Here is a 19698-nt window from a genome sequence, read left to right as displayed (position 1 = left end):
GAATTGAGAATATGTGGGCTCAGTGTTGTCTGTATGGATTCCAGACTCAGCTGGTTTCAAACCGTTTCTGTGTTGTTTATATTGATTCCTCTCTCACCTAGCTATGCACAGGTTCATTGGTGTCTTCTAAATGCACTCTTTCCCAAGAAAATGTTAAACAGATTAAAAAAACAACAAACAGTTAAGGTTGTTTTGCACTCAAATGAATTAAAGCAGGCTCACTTTTGCCCATGATAAATTTTCAGTGAAGTGGCTTTGCACAAATTACAATGGTGGTTCTAAATTCTAGTGTTTTCAGCCATCTGCAGTGTTGTTCATCTTGATTCTGTACTCTGCTTGATTCAAGTAGATGCTATTTTTGCTCTCAACTGTTTTTAAGCAGATTCCATATTACAATGATTGATTCTGCATTTAACTGCTTACAATTATGTTCATTGTTGTCATGTGGAGTTTTGGACTATATAAGTTTAAGCAGATTCACTGTTGAGTGGACTGATTCTCATTTAAACTGGTTTTGATGCATGTTCAATATTCTTTGTGTTGATTCTGTGCAGGCTGGTCTCAAGCAGGTTCAATGTGCGCATACAGAGTGTGCATTCAGTTTGTTTCAAACAACTTTAACGTTGTCTGTATTGTTTCTAGTCTGGCTTGAAGCATTCTCAATGTTGCATCTGTTGATTATGCGCTCACCAGATTTAAAGCAGATTCATTTTTCTCCATGTTCACCTTTCCCTTAATTGAAAGTGGGCTCCTGTTTATCTATGATGATTCATTAGTCAACTGGCCTCAAACAGGTTTAGTGGCCAGTTTGTTCCATGCTGCCTCAGTGTCAATATTGATTCTGCACACTGCTGTATATAAGAAGGTTGAGTGTTAAATATGTTGACTCTGTATTCCACTGCTTCCAAGCATATTATCTGTTCTTCATTTTGATTCTGTGCACTGCTGGCTTCAAGCAGGCACAAACATGTGTATGTTGGGTGTGCACTCAGCTGTTTTTAAAAGGTTCATTGCTCCACTCCACTTAGCTGCACTCCACTCTACACAGAATCCACTCTGTGCCACTCCATGCCACTTCAATCCACTCTATTCTAATCCACTCTGCCCCACTCCACTCTACATCCCTCTACTTTGTCATTCCACTCTGCTCCACAGATGTTTGTTACTCTACTCTACCCTACAGCACTCCACTCTAAACTACTCTATTCTACGTGACTCCAATCTGCAGCACTCCACTCCTTGCCACTCCACTTTCCCCCACTCCTCTCTACTCGACTCCACTTCATTCTTCACCAGTCCACTCAACACACACCTCTCTATGCCATTCGATTCTACACCACTCTATGCCATGATACTTTACTCTGTGCCATGGCACTCTACTCCAGGCAAGAGTTATTAGCTTTGCCAATGTTGTTCTTATTGCTGTTGGCTGGTTATTGTGGGGGTTTGAGGTTATTTGCTGTAGGATGTTGCCACACCACTTGCAAATAACTTGCATGTGGCGTTTCTCCTGTACCTGGTAATGGTGGTGCAGGCAGCTTAATAAGTGCTGTAGCTGATACTAAAGTGACATTTTGTGGTCAGTAAGTCAGGCTCGTATTTTGAGCTTTTTCAAAGCTGACAGTCTGCTCAGCAGTGGCTGTGTGTAGTTTCACTTTTGGTTTCCTTGATCCACCAGATCTACCTCACATTATATTATACTGCTCATGCATACTATCCACCAATAGTGGGAAAAAATAGTCAGCCAGAAAAGATGTGAGAAATGAACTATAAGTTATGTATTTTCTATTTGTTCCTACACCATCTGCTTGTGGCAGTTTACTGCTGGTCATGTTCTATTACCACTGCTTGCATACTGTTAGTGGTTTGCATTCCACTGTGTGCTTTCTGCGGTTTGCTGCCACAATATGTGTACTTATACTGATGGAATTTCATCATAGACCCTCTGCTCACCATACTGTTTTACGGTTCCTATTTTGGCAATAAAACTGCATGTTTAGGACAGCAGTATCACCAAATGGGGGAGACTTTGTACAGCTCATGTTACTTTGGGAGCTGTCAGCCAAACTACAGGCTAGTTCTCAGTGCCTCACCCAAGCCTCCAAGCCTGGCAGTGTGAAAGGTGATTTGTGGCATCCCAAATCTGACACACTGACTCCTCAGGGAAGTTGTGGAAACAGATCACATGCCTTTCACTTAGTTACTCACACATGCCAAGTCAAGACACAAAGTGTGAACTGGATTTCAGTGGTTTTATTAAAGAAGACACATTCTAGTGTGAAAAGCATGTGCTGCTATAATATGACTGATGACACAGAGCACAGTAACCAATATTACAAGTGAAGAAGATGAACAACCTCACCAAGTTGTGTGATTCTAGAGGACCTAGATGTTCCTATCAAACCCTATATCTAAAACGGAGAGCCTAATGGTTGTAACCCTTCTGCATGGCCTGAACTAAGGTATTAGGCCTGGCCAAATACCTGAATAGAATAGCAGGGGTCTGCCTGTTGTCTAGATGGCAATCCTCTCTGGAAGCTGAAGAGTCCTCACCAGGCTCAGCAAAGCTGTCTGTCATGTGGTTCGTGGCCCAGGGAGGTCATGACCGGAATTCCCTCTACCCTCCTTGGGTCTATGTGTTGTTTATATGATAAACCAATGCATCATACAGTAAATAGTTCTGATTTAAATGCTCTGCCTCTAAGATAGAAGTGGCTCCTGGGCTGGTAATACAAGTTAGCATATCATGTACCACACATGGCAGCCTTGGATAAAGTACAGATTGCATGTTTTACAATGGCTGATTAAATGTGCAGTGTAAACCTTGCCTTCCTAGAAGAAGCAACTGATAAAATATATTTAAAGAATTGCTAGAAGCAGGCTTGCTAAAAATGTAAATAAAACGTGAATAAAATGCATATGGATGTAAAAGAGCTCAAGCCTTGAAACGTAACTAATAAAGGGGTCCTCACAACAATAACGTCCAGTCAGGACATTAGGAGAATTTTTAGGCAACTAGTATGCCATCAAGGGGATTGGCAGGAGAGGGGTTCTAAAGCTCCCAAAAGACTGCACACAAGTAGCTCATTCAGCACACATCTACGGTTTATGCATGCATTCTTTTGGGGCGAACCAGACAAACATCATTGTAATCTATCTCCATTGTGAGCACTAGAATCTTGATTGCAAATGGCCTACCTTGATGAAGGAGAGATCAAGTGGTCTGCATGGGTAAAAAAAAATCTTTAATTCATGGCAATATTAATCAACAAATGATTTGGGTTTACATCTGGTTTTGCCAATATTCTTTAGGCACAAGTAAATGATTAGCGAAGGCACTGCCAATACATACATTGATTCCTTCAACATCTTATAACATATGCAATCAGACCATATTTCCTTCCAAGTATGTAAGTGCTACATTTCATTTCCATCTGTTTCTTTTTGGTTGGACATACTAAAGCATATGTGTATTAACTCATTTGACTTCAGTATCCCTATTGCATGGTGTGTTGATTGACCGTTTGCAAGGGAGTGTTGGGAAGCTCTCACCAGGAACCCCGTCAATAATGCTTTTGAGAATGTAGGTGATCCCACGTTACTCTGTAGCTCACTGGTACAAGAATGTGTCTGCTTCACAAACCATTAATCTAGAGTAAAGTAACAGATGTAGCTTTCGATAAACATTTACTGTAACAAATATAATGTAAAAGTAAATCATTTTGTGACAGTTGTTTCTTCGTATACTTATAAAATCTATTGTGCAAGTGAAGTTTTAGGGCACTTGTATAATGACTAACCATACCATAAATGAGTTAATGTATAACCTCTTGCCTCAAAACTTAAAGAAGATTGTCTTCAAGGTATTTTGTAATATTGTGTGAAATATAAATATGTTGCATTTATCTATTGTATGTATATGCCAAAAGACTGGATGTGTTTCCTTTCTGTAGGAGAGACATCGAATGGCAAACTGGAATCATTGAGGCAGCAGGTGCACAGAAAATACTCCGACTATGAAATAATAGTCCCACATCTTCTGCATGGACAAGATTGGGTACCGCTAAGTGGCATCTATTTAAAGGTTAGTGATTGCTATGTTCATTTATCTGTCAATGTCTGAAAACAGCTAAGCCACGTGCCCACTGGAACTTCCTCCCCAGAAAAGGGTGAGCCGAAGCTTGCCTTTCCACTTTCAAGCCCACACTAAACACAGTCTGTTCATTCTCCAAGACCAGTATGTCTGACCTACCCTGTAGAAGCCCCTTTTCACTTTTTCCTCCTAGGCTTCAGCTGACTGCATGCTACTTTTTATATACATTATCTCTACAATTAAGTGTAATGTGCAGTTACTGTATAATTATTATTATATATATAAATATTACTTACTGGCAATAGCTAGTAGGTAGTTATAGATAGGACCTAGTTTCTACAGGAAAAGCTATTTTTGTTTTGCCTATAACTTTGGCACTGTTTGGCGAATCTTCACAAACTTTTCAAAACTAGTACACCAGTCATTATAGGTGCTCTGTGGAAAGTTTTGGTGTGATCCATGAAGCAGGCCCGAGAAAAAGGTGAGTCCTAAAACATGTTTTCCCTATGCAATTTCCCCTAGGGATTTTAGACATGACTTCTGCCCGAACCGCTAGATAGAATTACACCAAATTTGGCAGAAAGCTAGCACTTGGTCCAGAAAGAGCCCTTTTTGTTATTTGGGGTAAATCCAATCAGTAGTTTTGGAGTTATGAAAGGAAAATTACATTTGTATATCTAGGCATGCAGATCCAAATCCCAATGAGAGAAAAAAAAAATTTACTTACTCACACACCATAGCCCTGCCACGCATGGCCTTTGACCGTGCACAGCGTGATGTTGGGTGTATGTGGGTGGTTAGGCTCCGGGCCTGCCCTGAGGCCAGGCCCTTCAGCCAACCCCCACCGCACATGGGCAAACGCTATAATTTATATATTACTTTACGTTAAAAAAAATAGAAATTCACTAAAAAAACAAGGTTACAGGGACATTACAGTTAGGCTCACATTTTGCCCACACAAAGCCATACTTAATCTTATCTGAATAAACTATAACTTGTGCCGGAATGATATTCCTTCCATTCCAGTAGACCCCTCTCTCTCCAACCTGTCAACATCTCCACATAACATGTATTGGCCATAGTCAATGTTGATTGTACAAACCAAGGAAGTTATAAGAGGCTGTAGGTTTCACATACTGTAATGAATTGCTATTGCAAGTTATGTTATCGTCATCACACCAAGATGGCAATTATGTTTTTGGATATTGTGAGTACATATGGAGGTTGTCCCTTTTCACTGTTCCCATTGAATATGTGCCAGCGGCGGATTTCACTGAAAAGAAGTCTGTGAATTATTTTCCCATAATTAACAGTGCAGAATTAATTTACCAAATTTCTAGCATCCCTAAGCAAATAAAAATGTTAAATATATGGTTAGCACAGCTTTTATTCTTTCTTTCAATGATTGTAAAAAATGTTTTCACAATGAGTGCTACTCTTTGATCATTAATAAGCACACCTGATAACTAACACTTGGAGGCCTATCCTTGACACGTGCATCAACCAATGCATCCTGCCCAGTTTGTGAAAATAAACAGTAAAGGCAGAACAATATTGGCTAAAATGTATACATGTTTTTCTTTTTTTATATGTCTTTGTAAACGTGCTCCATAGTCTCAATCTACCACAAAAGACAAACACTCTTTTAATTTTCTCTCAAAATGGGTTCCATTTAAAACTTGACTTACTGCACATTGGTGCATAATTTTTTTTTTTTATGTTAACACATTATCCCCAATAACACACACATTCCTCAAAACATTGACAGTCATAGCTGTAATCTCAGGCAAACAATGAATGCAAAATGGATGGCCCTCAAATGCTCTAAATCTTTCGAAAGAGCACTAAAATAGATTTACGAATCATGTAATATATAAGGTGGATAACAGGTAATGATTAGTATGGTCTTAAAATTGCCTGCTGGGCTTCTCATGGCATTTATAAACCACTCTGCCTTCAGCCTCGTTGTCTGTAAACGTCTCCAGAACCAGGGGCGTTGCACCTTTAGTCCTCCAGGTGCAAATAAACACCAGGCTCGGAGCCCTGAAGGGCTCATTACACTCTGACAATTACTATATTTGCTACCCAACGGCAATCATAGGAGACATTTTCCGTGCTAGCTCCAGGGCCCATGGCATCCTTGTTACATTGCTGACCACAACCTCTCAATGGACCATATTACAGTTACACATTATATATTTTATTTAATAACATATTTAAGAATTAAATGAGTAATTAGGAGATCCGAGTTTTAATAAATGGGTAAAATCCACATACCTTTAATTGTGATGCCTTTCGTTTTGATGTACGTAGTTATTGCATAATCCAATAATTTGCCAATCACACTAAAAGGCGGATATATTTAAACTTAACACATAGGATTCCACATGTAACGTGAATTAATGAGAACAGAAAATAACCCGTTCTTTCCATGATGCGAAGGGTGATTTAAGAATGATCTGATTCAATCAAGCACAACTTTTCAGACCGTCAGCCATCTCCTCAAAGTTAATGGTAAATGTTGTCACAGTTTTAGCAACACTAAAACTTTATCTCCAGACCTGCTCACTTCATTTTCTGGCCAGAGCTACTCCTGTTTCACGTTTATAAACACACATATTTAAAATGTTAGAATGGGGAAGCCCTGCTGCTTGGAATCAAGCAGGAGAGGGTCTTTTATGTGTGTGCCAATTTGTTTGGGTCATTATTTCGACCACTATCCCAATCAATAAAGATTCTTGACATAATTGGTGGCAGTTGGTAGACGTCTTGATGATGAACATTAGGTGGTGGTATGGCGGCATGTTGCAAACGTTGGTGGTGCTGAACACTTTCTGGATAGATTGTGGGCTATAGTTTGACCGCCCCATTCTGCATATAGTCCATCTCTTATTTAGATAATAATGCCAATACAACGTTGTTAGTTTCAAGCAAGCATGTCTTTATTTAGGGGTTGAAATCCAAAAGACAGGGATTCTGGAAACATGAATTTAAGCTTCAGTATTTGAATTCAAATATTCGAAAGATTGTGAGAAAATGTATTTTGTTACAAGTTAAACTGGTATTGCTTTAGAGGGTTCAATTATGGTACCCAATGTATTTTCTCTTTGTGCATGTGTGTGCAAAGCGTGACATTTCCACAAATAATCCATGTTCTGTAAGGTCTAACTGCTGTGTCGGAGGGAAGCCATCCTTGTATGTGCACTGCCATGAGGTCACCTACATACAGTTTGTTACTGACTTTCTTTTAGGCACGCATGATTCTATGTTTAGTCATGAGAGGTTGCTCTTATTATAGCATAAACTGCAATGTCAAGGAAACAGAGATTTTCCCATGCGGAATTGGTAGTGATTCATATAATGGCATTTATTCATTGTAAGTTAGCTGTGGTTACATTTTTTAAGCGTATTATTGTCCGAGCCTTACTGCGAAGTCTGCTTAAGTGAACTGTTTGATATAATTATTTTTATAAGTAAACAACTACAGTGGGATAGTCTTAATGAATGCCTCCATTCACCCTGAAACTGTTGCTGGTGTTGTTTTGCTGTGCCTGGCAGAGTAACATTGCTATAAAGCCTGTGCTGGGAGTTGAGAATACCACGATTTGAGAGAACACCTCGTTCACAGTTAAGCATATTACAGAGGTCAGAAACGTAAGCTCGAAAGATGGCAAAACCATAAAAACCTTAATCCACCAGAACTTCATTTGTTGTGCTGAAGAGTTGTTTGCCAGCTTTTTTTGTGGGTTGCAACAGTGACCGAAATGGACCACCCAGCCCTTTCCTTCCCTGTGGGTTACCATTAAATGTCAGCGGGCTACAGGTAGACCCGCTGGGCTGGAGGAACTGGTGGTCCTACTCCTTCCACGTATTATATGTGTGTTGTGGTGCAAGACTCCAACTGATCAGAAGAATCGACTGGAATTTGGGAGGTGCTGACCAATGAGCTACAAGGCAAAGCAGTTTTAAGCTGAGGTTGATTATTCTATATATTATCCACTGTTACATGTGACCCACAGTGAAGCATTGTAGAAACTGAAACCTGAATTGAACTGTGGTGCTACAAATACGGTGACAAATTCAGGAGGGAATACGAATTACATATAAACAATAAAAACATGTACTACTTATAGCTATGATTACTAGCCAAGAGTGTCATAAAAAATACAATTTCACACAAACAATGTGGTGAAAGAGCGTGGGCTGGCGTATGGATGCAACACGGAACACAAAATATACCACACATATTAACAAATGTCTACAGTGAGATTGCAATAACTGGAATTTCAAGACTATTTTGAACTTCTTGAGATCTGGATTCAGGTGCATTCTAGGAAGGGGTTCCCTAGTCTGTAAGCCAAGGGTGTACAGTGACCTTCTGATCATCAGGTATGACAGTCAAAGACTCCTGGTTTTGCAAGAACACTTTGGAGAGTTAATCAAGTTGAAGTCTGTGGAGTGCTTTGTGGGTTAAGCAGATGTCTTAAGACTGCTGTTCCTTCATTGAGGGCCACTCTAGGGCTTGCTTTAGTTAGGTAGTCAGAGGGGTGATTGAAGATAGTTTGTAGTCAAACTGCAAGATTTTGAGCCATCTTAAGTATTGCTAGAGATTCGGATGAGCCCAACATAAGTTATGTTGTGTGAGCAAAGATGAGAGATCTTCCCTGAGAAATTGAGTCATTCTGGACCACACTTTGCATTGGGAGTGGACAGTGGCAGACCCCATGGGAAGTAGGTGCACTGTGCAAAGGTATTGACATGCATCAGGAGTTATAGCTCTATTACACAGATGACTTCCAGATTGTTAACCTTGTGCATACTTGAAGGAGTATTTTTCATATATAGTAGCCAGGTTAGGATGGGGCTTGGAGCAAGAGTAGCTCTTCAGGTTGAAATGTATAAAGATAGGGGTGAATGTGCCGTGTGCCCTGTGCCCTGGACCAGCTACTTCATGTGGCATTTGACATCGGCATGAAGGTGAGCCTGTGCTGCAACAGTAGTACAAGTGTTTGTATAAAACCACACAATCACAACAGTGCAAACAGACGGCACAGAAAACAGCAGCATATACATAGAAAGTTTATAATGTATGAATTTGTGCATGAAATGCACAAAAATAGACATTTTATTCAATGTTGATGGATTTTGAAATATACAGTATTTCGTGCTGGCAGCAGAAAGGACGTTTGGCGGTCCCTCAGCCTAACTTGAGGGAAGAGGGCAGTTGCCGCAAGTTTTGTTATCCCACTAAGAGGTCTACATGTTCTGACAGTGGTGGCTGCCACTGAACAGGGATGGCGGGGCAGGATGGGGCAGGGGCATTTGGAAAAAATAATAACAAGAATAAAAAAAGAAAAAGAAAACCACTTACCTTCTAGGGAAGACACGTTTGTCTCCCCTTCGTCCCCTTCCTCTTCCTGGCTGCACTGAACTCAGGCTCCCTGTCAGTCACGACACTGCTGTCACCAGCATGAAAACAGCACCATGATTGGTGTGCAGGACCTCACGAGGAGCAGTGGAATGGAGTTAAGGTCAGTGCTCTCCCCTTTCAAACTGGGAACTATGTTCGATGAGTCCCGGCATCAGTTCAACATCTTGAGATGGGCAAATCACTCTAAGTTAAAAAGAAGGTATCTTGTGTAATGTAACTAATCAACTAATCAATTCCTCTAATGCCCTTGGGCTCCATTCAAGCCATAAAATAATCAAAAAAATAAAGAAACTGCTAATTGAGTATGTTTTAAGATTTTGTAAAGGCCAGAGCAAGATAAAGAGGACTCTTTGTATAAAAAATCTGCATTTATTTATAATGTGGATGTTGTGCCTTTGTTTAGTTTAACTATCAGTCATATAGCAGCTTTAGAACATATTTTTAAGTGCATCTGCCTTATGACTATTGTTTAAAGCACAAAGTGATCAGAGGAAAAAAATCTAGCTTTGGGTGCTTTTCCTTATTTTCCTACCAAGTCACCAGGTGGCATCTCTAGACTCGTCAGATGTTGTGGCTCTAGTTTACGCCAATGGTACTTGCTCTACAAGCTTTCAGAGGTTTTTTTTTTTAATTCTCTAAAAATTAGTTGATAATATCGTTTCGTGAGAGGGCACCATCCAGGATTGAGGACCACTTTTTTGTCACTGCCAGGACCTAATTATTATCTCAATCCGACATTGGCGACGCTCCTCCGCCTTAGCAGAGGAGCCGACCCTGTGTTGTCAGCCCACTTGCAGCGTGTGCTTGCCCACGTGGAGTATAAATATTAGAACCTCTTGTTGAAGCTACTTTGGGCTGTCATTTGCTTCTGTATTACGCACACTTTTGCTCTTAACGTCTCAAGCCTTTTTTACGTGAATCCTTCCTGAAGGTTTTGACAGATATTTTCTATGTTTTTATCATTAACGCTTGTAGATAAACCAAATCTTCTAAATTTTAGCTCACTCTCTCCTATGACTGTGCCTTTCTGAAATCACTTGAAAAAAAACAAATGCTATGTCACATCTTTCAGATTATTTACTTTCAAAAGAGAGCTTCTAGCAGAGTGGCACTTGTTTAGTAATGTTCTACACATCAGCACACCATATAGTCCTTGCCTAGTCCCTAGCAATAAGTTTCACATTCTTAGCAATAATATTTTGTGGTACTAGAGAATGTCGCTTTTCTACTTGTGCATGTAAACTTGTTTTTTTAATAGATTTTGACATTTTGAAACGACAATTTTCCCCTTTCTGCTCATTGCCCTTATAGTAGTAATATCAACTTCCAATACTTTCGCTTTTGGGTCTCTTGTGATTATCATCACGGTATATTCTTGCTACTCCGTACATCATATACCAGTTAGTGTGTGCTCATTAATTAGTTAATGCTTCAAATCAACTTGTTTTGAGCAACCAAAAATTATAAATGGAGTGATAGTTAACTGAAATCCCTGGTGAGTACTCAAGACCATATTCCATCCCAATGTGTTTTGATCTCTGTGATATTCCAGGCAGGCATCAAACAGCATCACAAAGTGCAAGTCCGGGTCTCCTATGGGAGGGAAAATGCCGCCCCACAAATGCATTTTTAGCATGATGGGTGGCTCGCTGAACTATGTAGCTCCCAAACTCTTATCCTGGCAAGGCCTGCTAAGCCCACTCTGTTTCACGAGTACATTTATTTCAGTAAAGGAAATGATGTTTTACTGTATAATACTCAATGGCGGCTCCTCCATAAGGGCGGAGGAGCGTTGCCCCCCTGCCAACAGCAGAAGCTGCAAATCTTTCAGAATGAAAGCATAATAAGCTATGTATATTATCCTTACATTCTGAAAGGGGTTGGGCTACGGGGTGAACGTGCACTGAGGGGGGAGTGAGCGCATGTGTATTTGGCCATCCATCTTGGGCTGGCCAAACACACATGCGCAGTTCGCAGTCTCGTTGCCGGGCTTGCGAGAGCCTGCACAGACTCCCAGTCTGCCTGGATTCACGCTGGCTGGGCTCTTCCAGCCAATCCTGATGCTGCTTTGAGCTGTGTCAGGATTGGCGCAGGGCAGGCTGGTAGCCTGTACCTGCAGCAACGCTAGAAAGGAGAGAGGCGCAGGTCGGCGGATCAGGGAAGTCTTTAATTTTTTTGTATTAATAATATAATGTATCCCCCGCTATTCCCTCCCCCTGTCCCCTCCTTCCCCTTCCCTCCCCGTCGTGCCACTCCCGCCCCACCCCTTTTAAGCACTGCGACACACGACTGGTAACACTAACACTTGTTTACATTGTGCTTAGAAATGACTGAATGGCGATATGAACCACTGTAGGAAAAAAGTATAATTTTAATTTTATCATCAAGGCTCATCGCAGAAACTCACTGCGAGTCCTTAAAGCCACAGAGAGCTCTGGGGCCCATGTCTGAGCGTTTGTCAGTAAATAGGCCACGTGCCAATGATATTCACAGCGAAACAGCATTCAACAGTGCTGGCTGCAGACTTCTGAGAAAATCTTTGGGGACAGAAATACAGCAAATTTGCAGTTGTGAATATATGTTGACAACTTATAAAAAGGAGGCAAAATGCTGAGCCTGGGCATGCATCGGAGTAAAAGCATGTTACATTTCCTTTAATGGGTGATAAATTTGAAAGCTCAGCCAATCGCTGTCATTCTACCTCATGAACATTACCTCAAGGTACAGATATTAGTTTTAAAATCTATTATTGAGTTAGTGTGAAAAACAGAGTTGGGGGGCGGGGTTATCATTTGCTCATTGCTTTGGTGTTTGCTGTTAGAATGCCTGGTTGTAAAGTATACATCTGCCAGTGCATTTCCAGGGGGATTCTTCACACATCAATGTCTGTTTGCATCCCCATCTTTTTCAGTGCTCGGTTCCGAGGGGCATGGGACTAACTCGTTGTAGCTCCCATCAGAACAGTACAAGTACCGCGTGCCAAAACTAAAACTCAATTGTTGGAAATGTAAGAGAGAATTTCGTGATGTAATACTGCAAAAACAGTATTGCCTTTAGAACTATCACACTAAATACTAAAACCATGCTGAGCTGCTAAAAGCACCTTTATAGAGAATCTTTGAATAATTGTGAGATGCAGGAGTTGTGTTAGTTTTAACCCAAAGATTGCCATGCCTTTTCATGGGACTCTGCACTCAGCAGGGTGCCCTCAAATATTGGCTTTCTAGTTGATTCATTGGTGCGGCTTATGCAGAGTAGCTGGCGAATCATACCAGTAGCCCCCACTTGCGTTGGGAATAGTAGCACTAGAGATAGGAGTGCCCTTGACATTTTAATTATTAGCGGCTTCTGCTCTTCAGCCCTAATTTTAAATCATCACACGCCCAGAAGTGATTCAACACTAATTGCAGCTAATGGAGTGGAAAGAAGACTTTCACAAACTCTGTAGCCCGGTGATTGCAATCATTGATTACACGTGAGTTAATGAAGCTCCCTAATTTAAAACAACTTAAGAGTGAAGAGTCACTTAATACTTGTGCAATATAACATTATCTTCCGTATTGTCAGGAGGGGAATAGAGTAACTCTTTTAAAGTTTTCTTCCCAATAATATTTAGGCTTACTCACAATAGTTTAGTGCGGTAATGAATGGAATTAATTCCTAAATGATGACCATTACTGACCTTGGCTGAAAATTGGCTAACCATTTTCTTAACATCTATTTAAACAACTCATTATGTGCTTTTAATTCACCGAGGATACATCAGACCACTTGTCATGGTCAGTGCAACTTTTTCGTTACCTTACTGCCTTGCGACCCAGTTAAGGATAAGTTGGCGCATTGTGTACCACACAGTCAGTCCTGGACTGACATGCCTTTTTTGTATATGTCATGTTTAAGTGAAAATAAAAAAAATACCTGGCAAATGATGATGTTTACCCTCATCGCCACCTCCACAGACCACCACCATAACTGGAGAGGCTTCAAAGCACTTTCAATGAAATGTGTTTCAGCTTCGATTAGATGTTATTTTCCCTAATAATGTGTCTGGTGGAGCATTTTGAATTAAAATGCAATGTAATGGGAAATTGATAATGATTAATTTGTAGCATTGTGCAATCAATAATATATTTAGAAGACATCCCACTCCTCGCCATTGCAGATGAGAAGATGTGCGAGCACAAGGTTGAGTGTTATGAATGCACAGAAGGCCTGTGAACATTAAATGATCTAAAAAAAATGTTGCCGTCTGGAATTTAAGACTAGTCCAGACATGTTTAAGGAAAGCACCCCACAACACGGGTTTCGGCAGAAACCGATCTCCAGTGCATGAACTGTAAATCAGATTTGCTGGATTGCCCTTACTGAGCATTTGACACACTCTGCCTTGACACAAGCTTGCCAACACTCTGAGACCAAAAAAGGCAGGATTTTTCATATTTAGAAATAACAATTCACAGAATGCTGACATTAAAGCACAACACCTGACCTTTGACCTCTCCCACTTGTTTGTCGCCAGTTTCCCACTTCATGTTTTTTTACCTCTGTCTCTACAATCAAATCTCAAGGTGGCGCTTTGATTCCTTCCAGTTTCTTAGTGTGATATGACCTTGCCTTGTCATTGGGACACGTTTTCGAGTCATTGCCAAAAGATGGGAATTAAGTGGAATACCTATAGCTGGACAGGCCATGATACAGGACGCAGGCTAGTGTCCTGCTTTCAGCGCTGAATGGACTGCTACGACCCAACCATGACCCCATTCTACTTGCAATCTGCTGTAGCATGAGCTTAATTGAGCCTGGGCTGATTTTGGTTTTCAATCCGGCCCTGGGAACACCTTTCAATTGGCCTATAAGGGTAAGGGAAAAGATTACATCCACACAATCATCTGTGTACTACACTGACATGTATAGAATTTCCCACCATGAAAATTCCACATGGGTGAATATTACGTGTATGTGTTGGAAGAAGTATACAGATAACATGCATTTTCTTAAGCATTCCTGGAATCTTATAAACTTAGAACCTTGAAATATATTTTGAAGGTAGTCATGTCTAACGTTTAAAAATCTAACTTTGTGAATCTGGCCCTTGGGCAATAGCAGATGAACAGTGCCTTTTTATAGTATGCAATAATTTGAAGGTCTTGCTTTACAGTACTGCTGTCTGATGACTTATTCTTGTCAGTTATTTCAAATATACATAGAGAGCGGCCTTTGGCCCTACTCTGGAGAATATTATTCTGTCACATCATGCTATTGTTTGTTTTGTGAATCACTCTACTCCTATGGAAGTACTTTCTTAGCAATGAGTGAGGGGCTATTTTACATCTAAAAAATCTCACATCTCCATCCAGAAAGCAATTCTCTTTTATTCGTTTACTTCAATATCCTTTTTAAATGTTTAGGTCAGAACTGAAGTGTGAACTATTAACACTACTACCAACACTATTAAACACCTACCACTGCCGTACCCCCCACCATTACCAACCATTATCAAAAGCACTGCCACCACCATTACCACTTCAATGCTTATTAGCAGCACCTTTACCACCACAACATCACTTGTGCGTGCCAATGTTTTCATACTTTGACATAAAATCCACACCTATTGGCTTTGTCAGTGTTTGTGATCTGACTGTGGCCGGTGTTGCATTGGCAGTATGAAACTAGTTGGCTTCTTTAACTGACAGTCCTAGTGTTCTTTCCGTCTTTAAAATTGATCTGATAAGTGGGCACATGACAAGACTGTCCATTCCAAGAATGTAGAGAATAAAAAGAATCTCAGAGTGGCTGTTAGGTTTCTTCTTAGCTTGTCGCGTGGTTGATTTGCTGCCTAACACCTTTTATTGCAACCAGACATGTTAAATTGTAGGACTGCAAGACTTGCAGTAACCTTTGACTGGCTGCATTCTAGTCTCACACTGAATGCATCGTAAAAATGCTCACACACCACCAGGATAACCTGCTACCGGGGACCTCCGGCCTAATGTGCCAACCAATCAGTGACATCGCCCTGTCACATTCGAATACTGTTTTATTTAATGTCGTTAAAAATGTTTTGCTGTGTGAGCACCGCACCCAGTGTTTACCAATATCAGTTCACCATTTAGGTTTCTGTGTAGATTATCTCTTTGCTGTGGCATTTGATTGGAAGGTCAGTGCAGCCCTTTGCATACATTTCTGAACAAAGGTCAACTTTTGGGAGCCGCCGCTCTCTGCCAGCGGGAGTCACTGAAACGCTATATTTTAGCCTATGTCTGATCCCCTTTCCTTAGCCTGCCTGGCAGTGTAACTGCACCGTTTTGCAGCTTTCAGCATATTTTCCCATCATGGGCAGGCAGGAGTAACACGTTGCTCGAGCCTAAGAGCAAACTAAACGTTCCACATCGTTAGGTTATTTGCTGCAAGTGGTGAAATGCAGAACCTGCTTCAGTGTGTAATGTCTTATTTCTTCTCACTGATTTTCTAGAGTAAGTAAACGTCGGCTAAGGGGCCTCCGGGTGAGCGCTATTGCCAAATGGCGGGAACTTCAGACTACACCGTCGTCAAACCGCAATATCTGTTACTCTAGCAATAACTGCCCAGGTACCGCGTAGATTTTTTGAAGCCACATGAAATTGCATTTTCAGTGACTGGTGACAGGGACTTGACCTGCAACACCTAGCTACACATAGCGTAGCCGGTAACTGGAGAATTGTTCCCCAGCGGGCAGCTCAAATTATTTACTGGTTTCTCAGAGTAGCAACATGTGAGAGAGATTTGCTGCATTGACTGAATGACCCATGATGGACAACTGAAATGTTATCAAAAGGTTAAAAAAAAAAAAAACATTTTAGAAAAGGATAGCAAAAATAAATGTTGGAATATATTCGTAGGGAAGGGACGACCTACTGCGGTCATTCACACATAACTAACAACCCCCTTGGTTGCTTATTCATATGTTTGCAAACTATAATCACAAACTATGCGGACATGCACATTTTAAATGAGAAACATTGTGTTTCAGTTTTCAAAAAAATAGTTCATTTACGCTTGCAATAGTAGCCCTGGGAATGGGTAGAGCTTTCCAAGCATATTACTAAGAATGTTAAATGCCACTTTTAGACAGTTGTACACACCGTGGAAATCTGCATTGTGGAAAGCCATCCCTGTGTGCAAGTGGACACTTTTTTTCTCCACTCATAAGATTTCCTCCTTGTAGGAACCCCTTACTGTGAACCACCAGGAAGTTTGCAGAAATTCATACCTCTTCGACCCTTGCCATTCTCAGAACTAGAAGATCATTTTGAACAGCATAAGTTGCAGTTTTTCCGTTGTCTTCAATCGAGGCACACTATTATACCTAACCTATGTGGATCGGGCACTGTCACTGACTTCAGCCCATTAGAAACCATGTTAAATAAATTGCAGGAGGCATGGGAGGAAGATGTGGGTAACAAGACGGAGAGGAGTGGCGACCTCAGCTTATGTCTCCCAGGGAGGTTTCCATATTTTCATGTAAATTCAAATAAATAAACAGAGTTTACTTCTCCTGAAACAAACTGTAGCATGTTGGTAGGAATTCCTTGTCAACATGCCTCGGGTGTAATGTGGAAGTAGGAACTTTTTCCTACAATCTGGGAATGCCCAGTCATTTAACTATTCTGTGGTAAAGTATTTGATTCTCTGTTTAAAGCACTGAGTTGGTGTTTCCCGCTGTCTTCCCAGGCGTCACTAGTACACACACAGAATGGGATGAATGCTAATCACAATCTCGAATCCCTCATAAATTTAGGGCTTGTCCTGGCACAGAAACATGTTACTCAACCGTGAAAGGCCTGTGATTTCCCCCTGCATGTTAAGGTTGACTCAGGAGAATGAGCAAATGCATGTTTCTTGTAAAACCTGTTGAGGCATGGGGGTACCCCCAGAAACATGAAGATCTTGGAACAAAGGCAAGATCGTTTCCAGCTAAACCTGATCTCTTAAAATCATCTTCTAATACAACATTCTCTATTGCAGGGAGTCAACCTTTCTGTGAATGTGAAAACTATATACTAACATGATAATTCCTTTTAATATTTCCAATTGTCCTTTATGTAACATATTATGTATAACTGCTGCTGCTTGCTAGTTTGTTTATTCTAAGTGTTTTGCATAATCATTAGAAATGCAAATACATTTTATTGTTAAAAACATGGATATTCACTCATTGTAAATGGGGTAGCTATCAATAATGGTGATTTTTCCTATTGGGACTCCAGTTATCTTCATGACGGACCTATTCAGTTTGATCCCCACATTCTGCCCTGACACGTTACTAAGACCTGCTTCACTTTCTACAGATTCTTGCTAATTGTTGGAAATGGCCCTTTTTGCCGGGTTATCCCCAAATGTTTTGCGTTCTTCCTCCTATTTTTTCAGGTCTGTTTGTACTAGTTTATTGTCTCTGCGCACTTTACCACTGATGATCAGTGCTAAAGTGCTAGTGCTCCCTATGTAAATTGTATTGGTGATTGGTTTATCCATGATTGGCATATTTGATTTACTAGTAAATCCCTGGTAAATTGCAGTAGTGGTGCCTAGGGACTGTACATCAAATGATACTGGTGGGCCTGCAGCACTGATTGTGCTACTCACATAAGTAACCCTGTGAACATGCCTCAGACCTGCCACTGCAGTGTCTGTGTGCAGTTATAAACTGCCAATTCGACATGGCAAGTATACCCACTTGCCAGGCCCAAACCTTCTCTTTTTATACATGTAAGGGACCCCAAAGGTACGCCCTAGGTAGCTCCAGGGGCAGGGTGTAGTGTATTTAAGAGGTAGGACATGTACTTGTGTGTTTTAAATGTCCTAATGACAAAATACTGCCAAATTTGTTTTTCACTGTTGTTATGCCTATCTCTCTCTCATAGGTTAACAACCGGGCTGCCTTTAAATCACTTTAAAGCACAGATCTCCTTTGAGGGCAGATAGAAATATGGAGTTTGGGGTCTCTGAACTCACAATTTAAAAATACATCTTTTAGCAAAGATGGTTTTTAGACTGTCAGTTTGAAAATGCCACTTTTAGAAAGTAGGCATTTTCTTGCTTAAACCATTCTGTGACTCTGCCGGTTTGTGGATTCCCTGTCTTGGTCCGTATGACAGTTGGTGTGTTTACACCTCTCGTTAGACAGTGACACTAAGGGAGCTGGGGTGTAGCCTGCATATCCTGATGAGCCAACTGAGCTAGAGTGGTGGAGGAGTGATCGCTTACACCTGAAAGAACTGTGCCTGCCCTCACACAATGCAGTCTCCAACCATCTGGTGTGTGTCTGGGGCCAGGCCTGGACAAGGAAGGATCTTACGTACACTTGAGACTTTGCCTTAACGTTTGCTAACTTCAAAGGCAGAAAAGGGTATAAGTATTGGACCGAAAACCCCAAGCTTTTAGAATCTTTCTGGAATCAAGAGGAACCTCTGCCAAAGAGAAGAGCTGAAGAGCTGGAGGAGTAGTACTACCCCTTTGCTGAGTTGCTTTGCTGGGTTGGCCTGCAGTTGCAGCTTCTGCCTGAAAAGAGAGCAAAGGGTGAACTTTGCTGTGTATCCTGCTTGAGAAAGTTCTCCAAGGGCTTGGAGTAGACCTTGCCTCCTGTTGGAAGTTTCAGGGATATTAAAGACTTCAGTTTCATCCTCGTACAACACTGGGAACTGTGTGTTTTGTGCTGTTCATGGAGAAAAACCACTGCAACGCCGTCAACGATGCCGCTGGCCTGCACTGTGACCTGGCGACACCGCATGATGCCACACTGCCCCGCTTCGCACCGCAACCTTGGTCTCACTGATGCAGTCATCGAACGACTTCACCAAGCCACTGCTCACACCACGACCTGTGGGCCCCACACCCGGCATCGCCTGGGTATCCCTGACGATGCCGCTCTTGCTGACACCGGCGCAGCTGCCTGCAACGTGGCCTGTGGACACTGCTCGTGTGGTACACGAAGCACCATCCCGTCCCACACCGCAGCCCCGGCCCACCTTTGGCAGCACCATCGACTCCAGTGTCGTCACTAGGCATCCTTGCCGGCATCGTGGCCTGTGGACCCCGCTTGTGAGGTCCACAAAGCACGGTCCCATTCTGCACCCCGGCTTGGGCCTATGGACGACAGAGCTTCAGCAACAACGACATCGCTACCTGCGCCCTGCCC

The 19698-nt window shown here is 41.5% G+C and overlaps 1 protein-coding gene across 2 annotated transcripts in view; it reads left to right on the top strand.

Annotated features, from left to right (window-relative positions):
• The window catches only part of ADAM12 (ADAM metallopeptidase domain 12), a 2697358-nt gene that overhangs the window by 194100 nt on the left and 2483560 nt on the right, over positions 1-19698 (top strand). For both annotated transcript variants that reach the window (XM_069239710.1, XM_069239711.1), the window contains exon 2: positions 3954-4084. In XM_069239710.1, coding sequence (XP_069095811.1) covers positions 3954-4084 — 131 coding nt within the window. The remainder of the gene's footprint in view (positions 1-3953; positions 4085-19698) is intronic.

Source organism: Pleurodeles waltl, chromosome 6 (genome assembly GCF_031143425.1).
Source record: "Pleurodeles waltl isolate 20211129_DDA chromosome 6, aPleWal1.hap1.20221129, whole genome shotgun sequence".
Taxonomy (NCBI): Eukaryota; Metazoa; Chordata; class Amphibia; order Caudata; family Salamandridae; genus Pleurodeles; species Pleurodeles waltl.
This window is presented reverse-complemented; position numbering and strand designations above follow the sequence as displayed.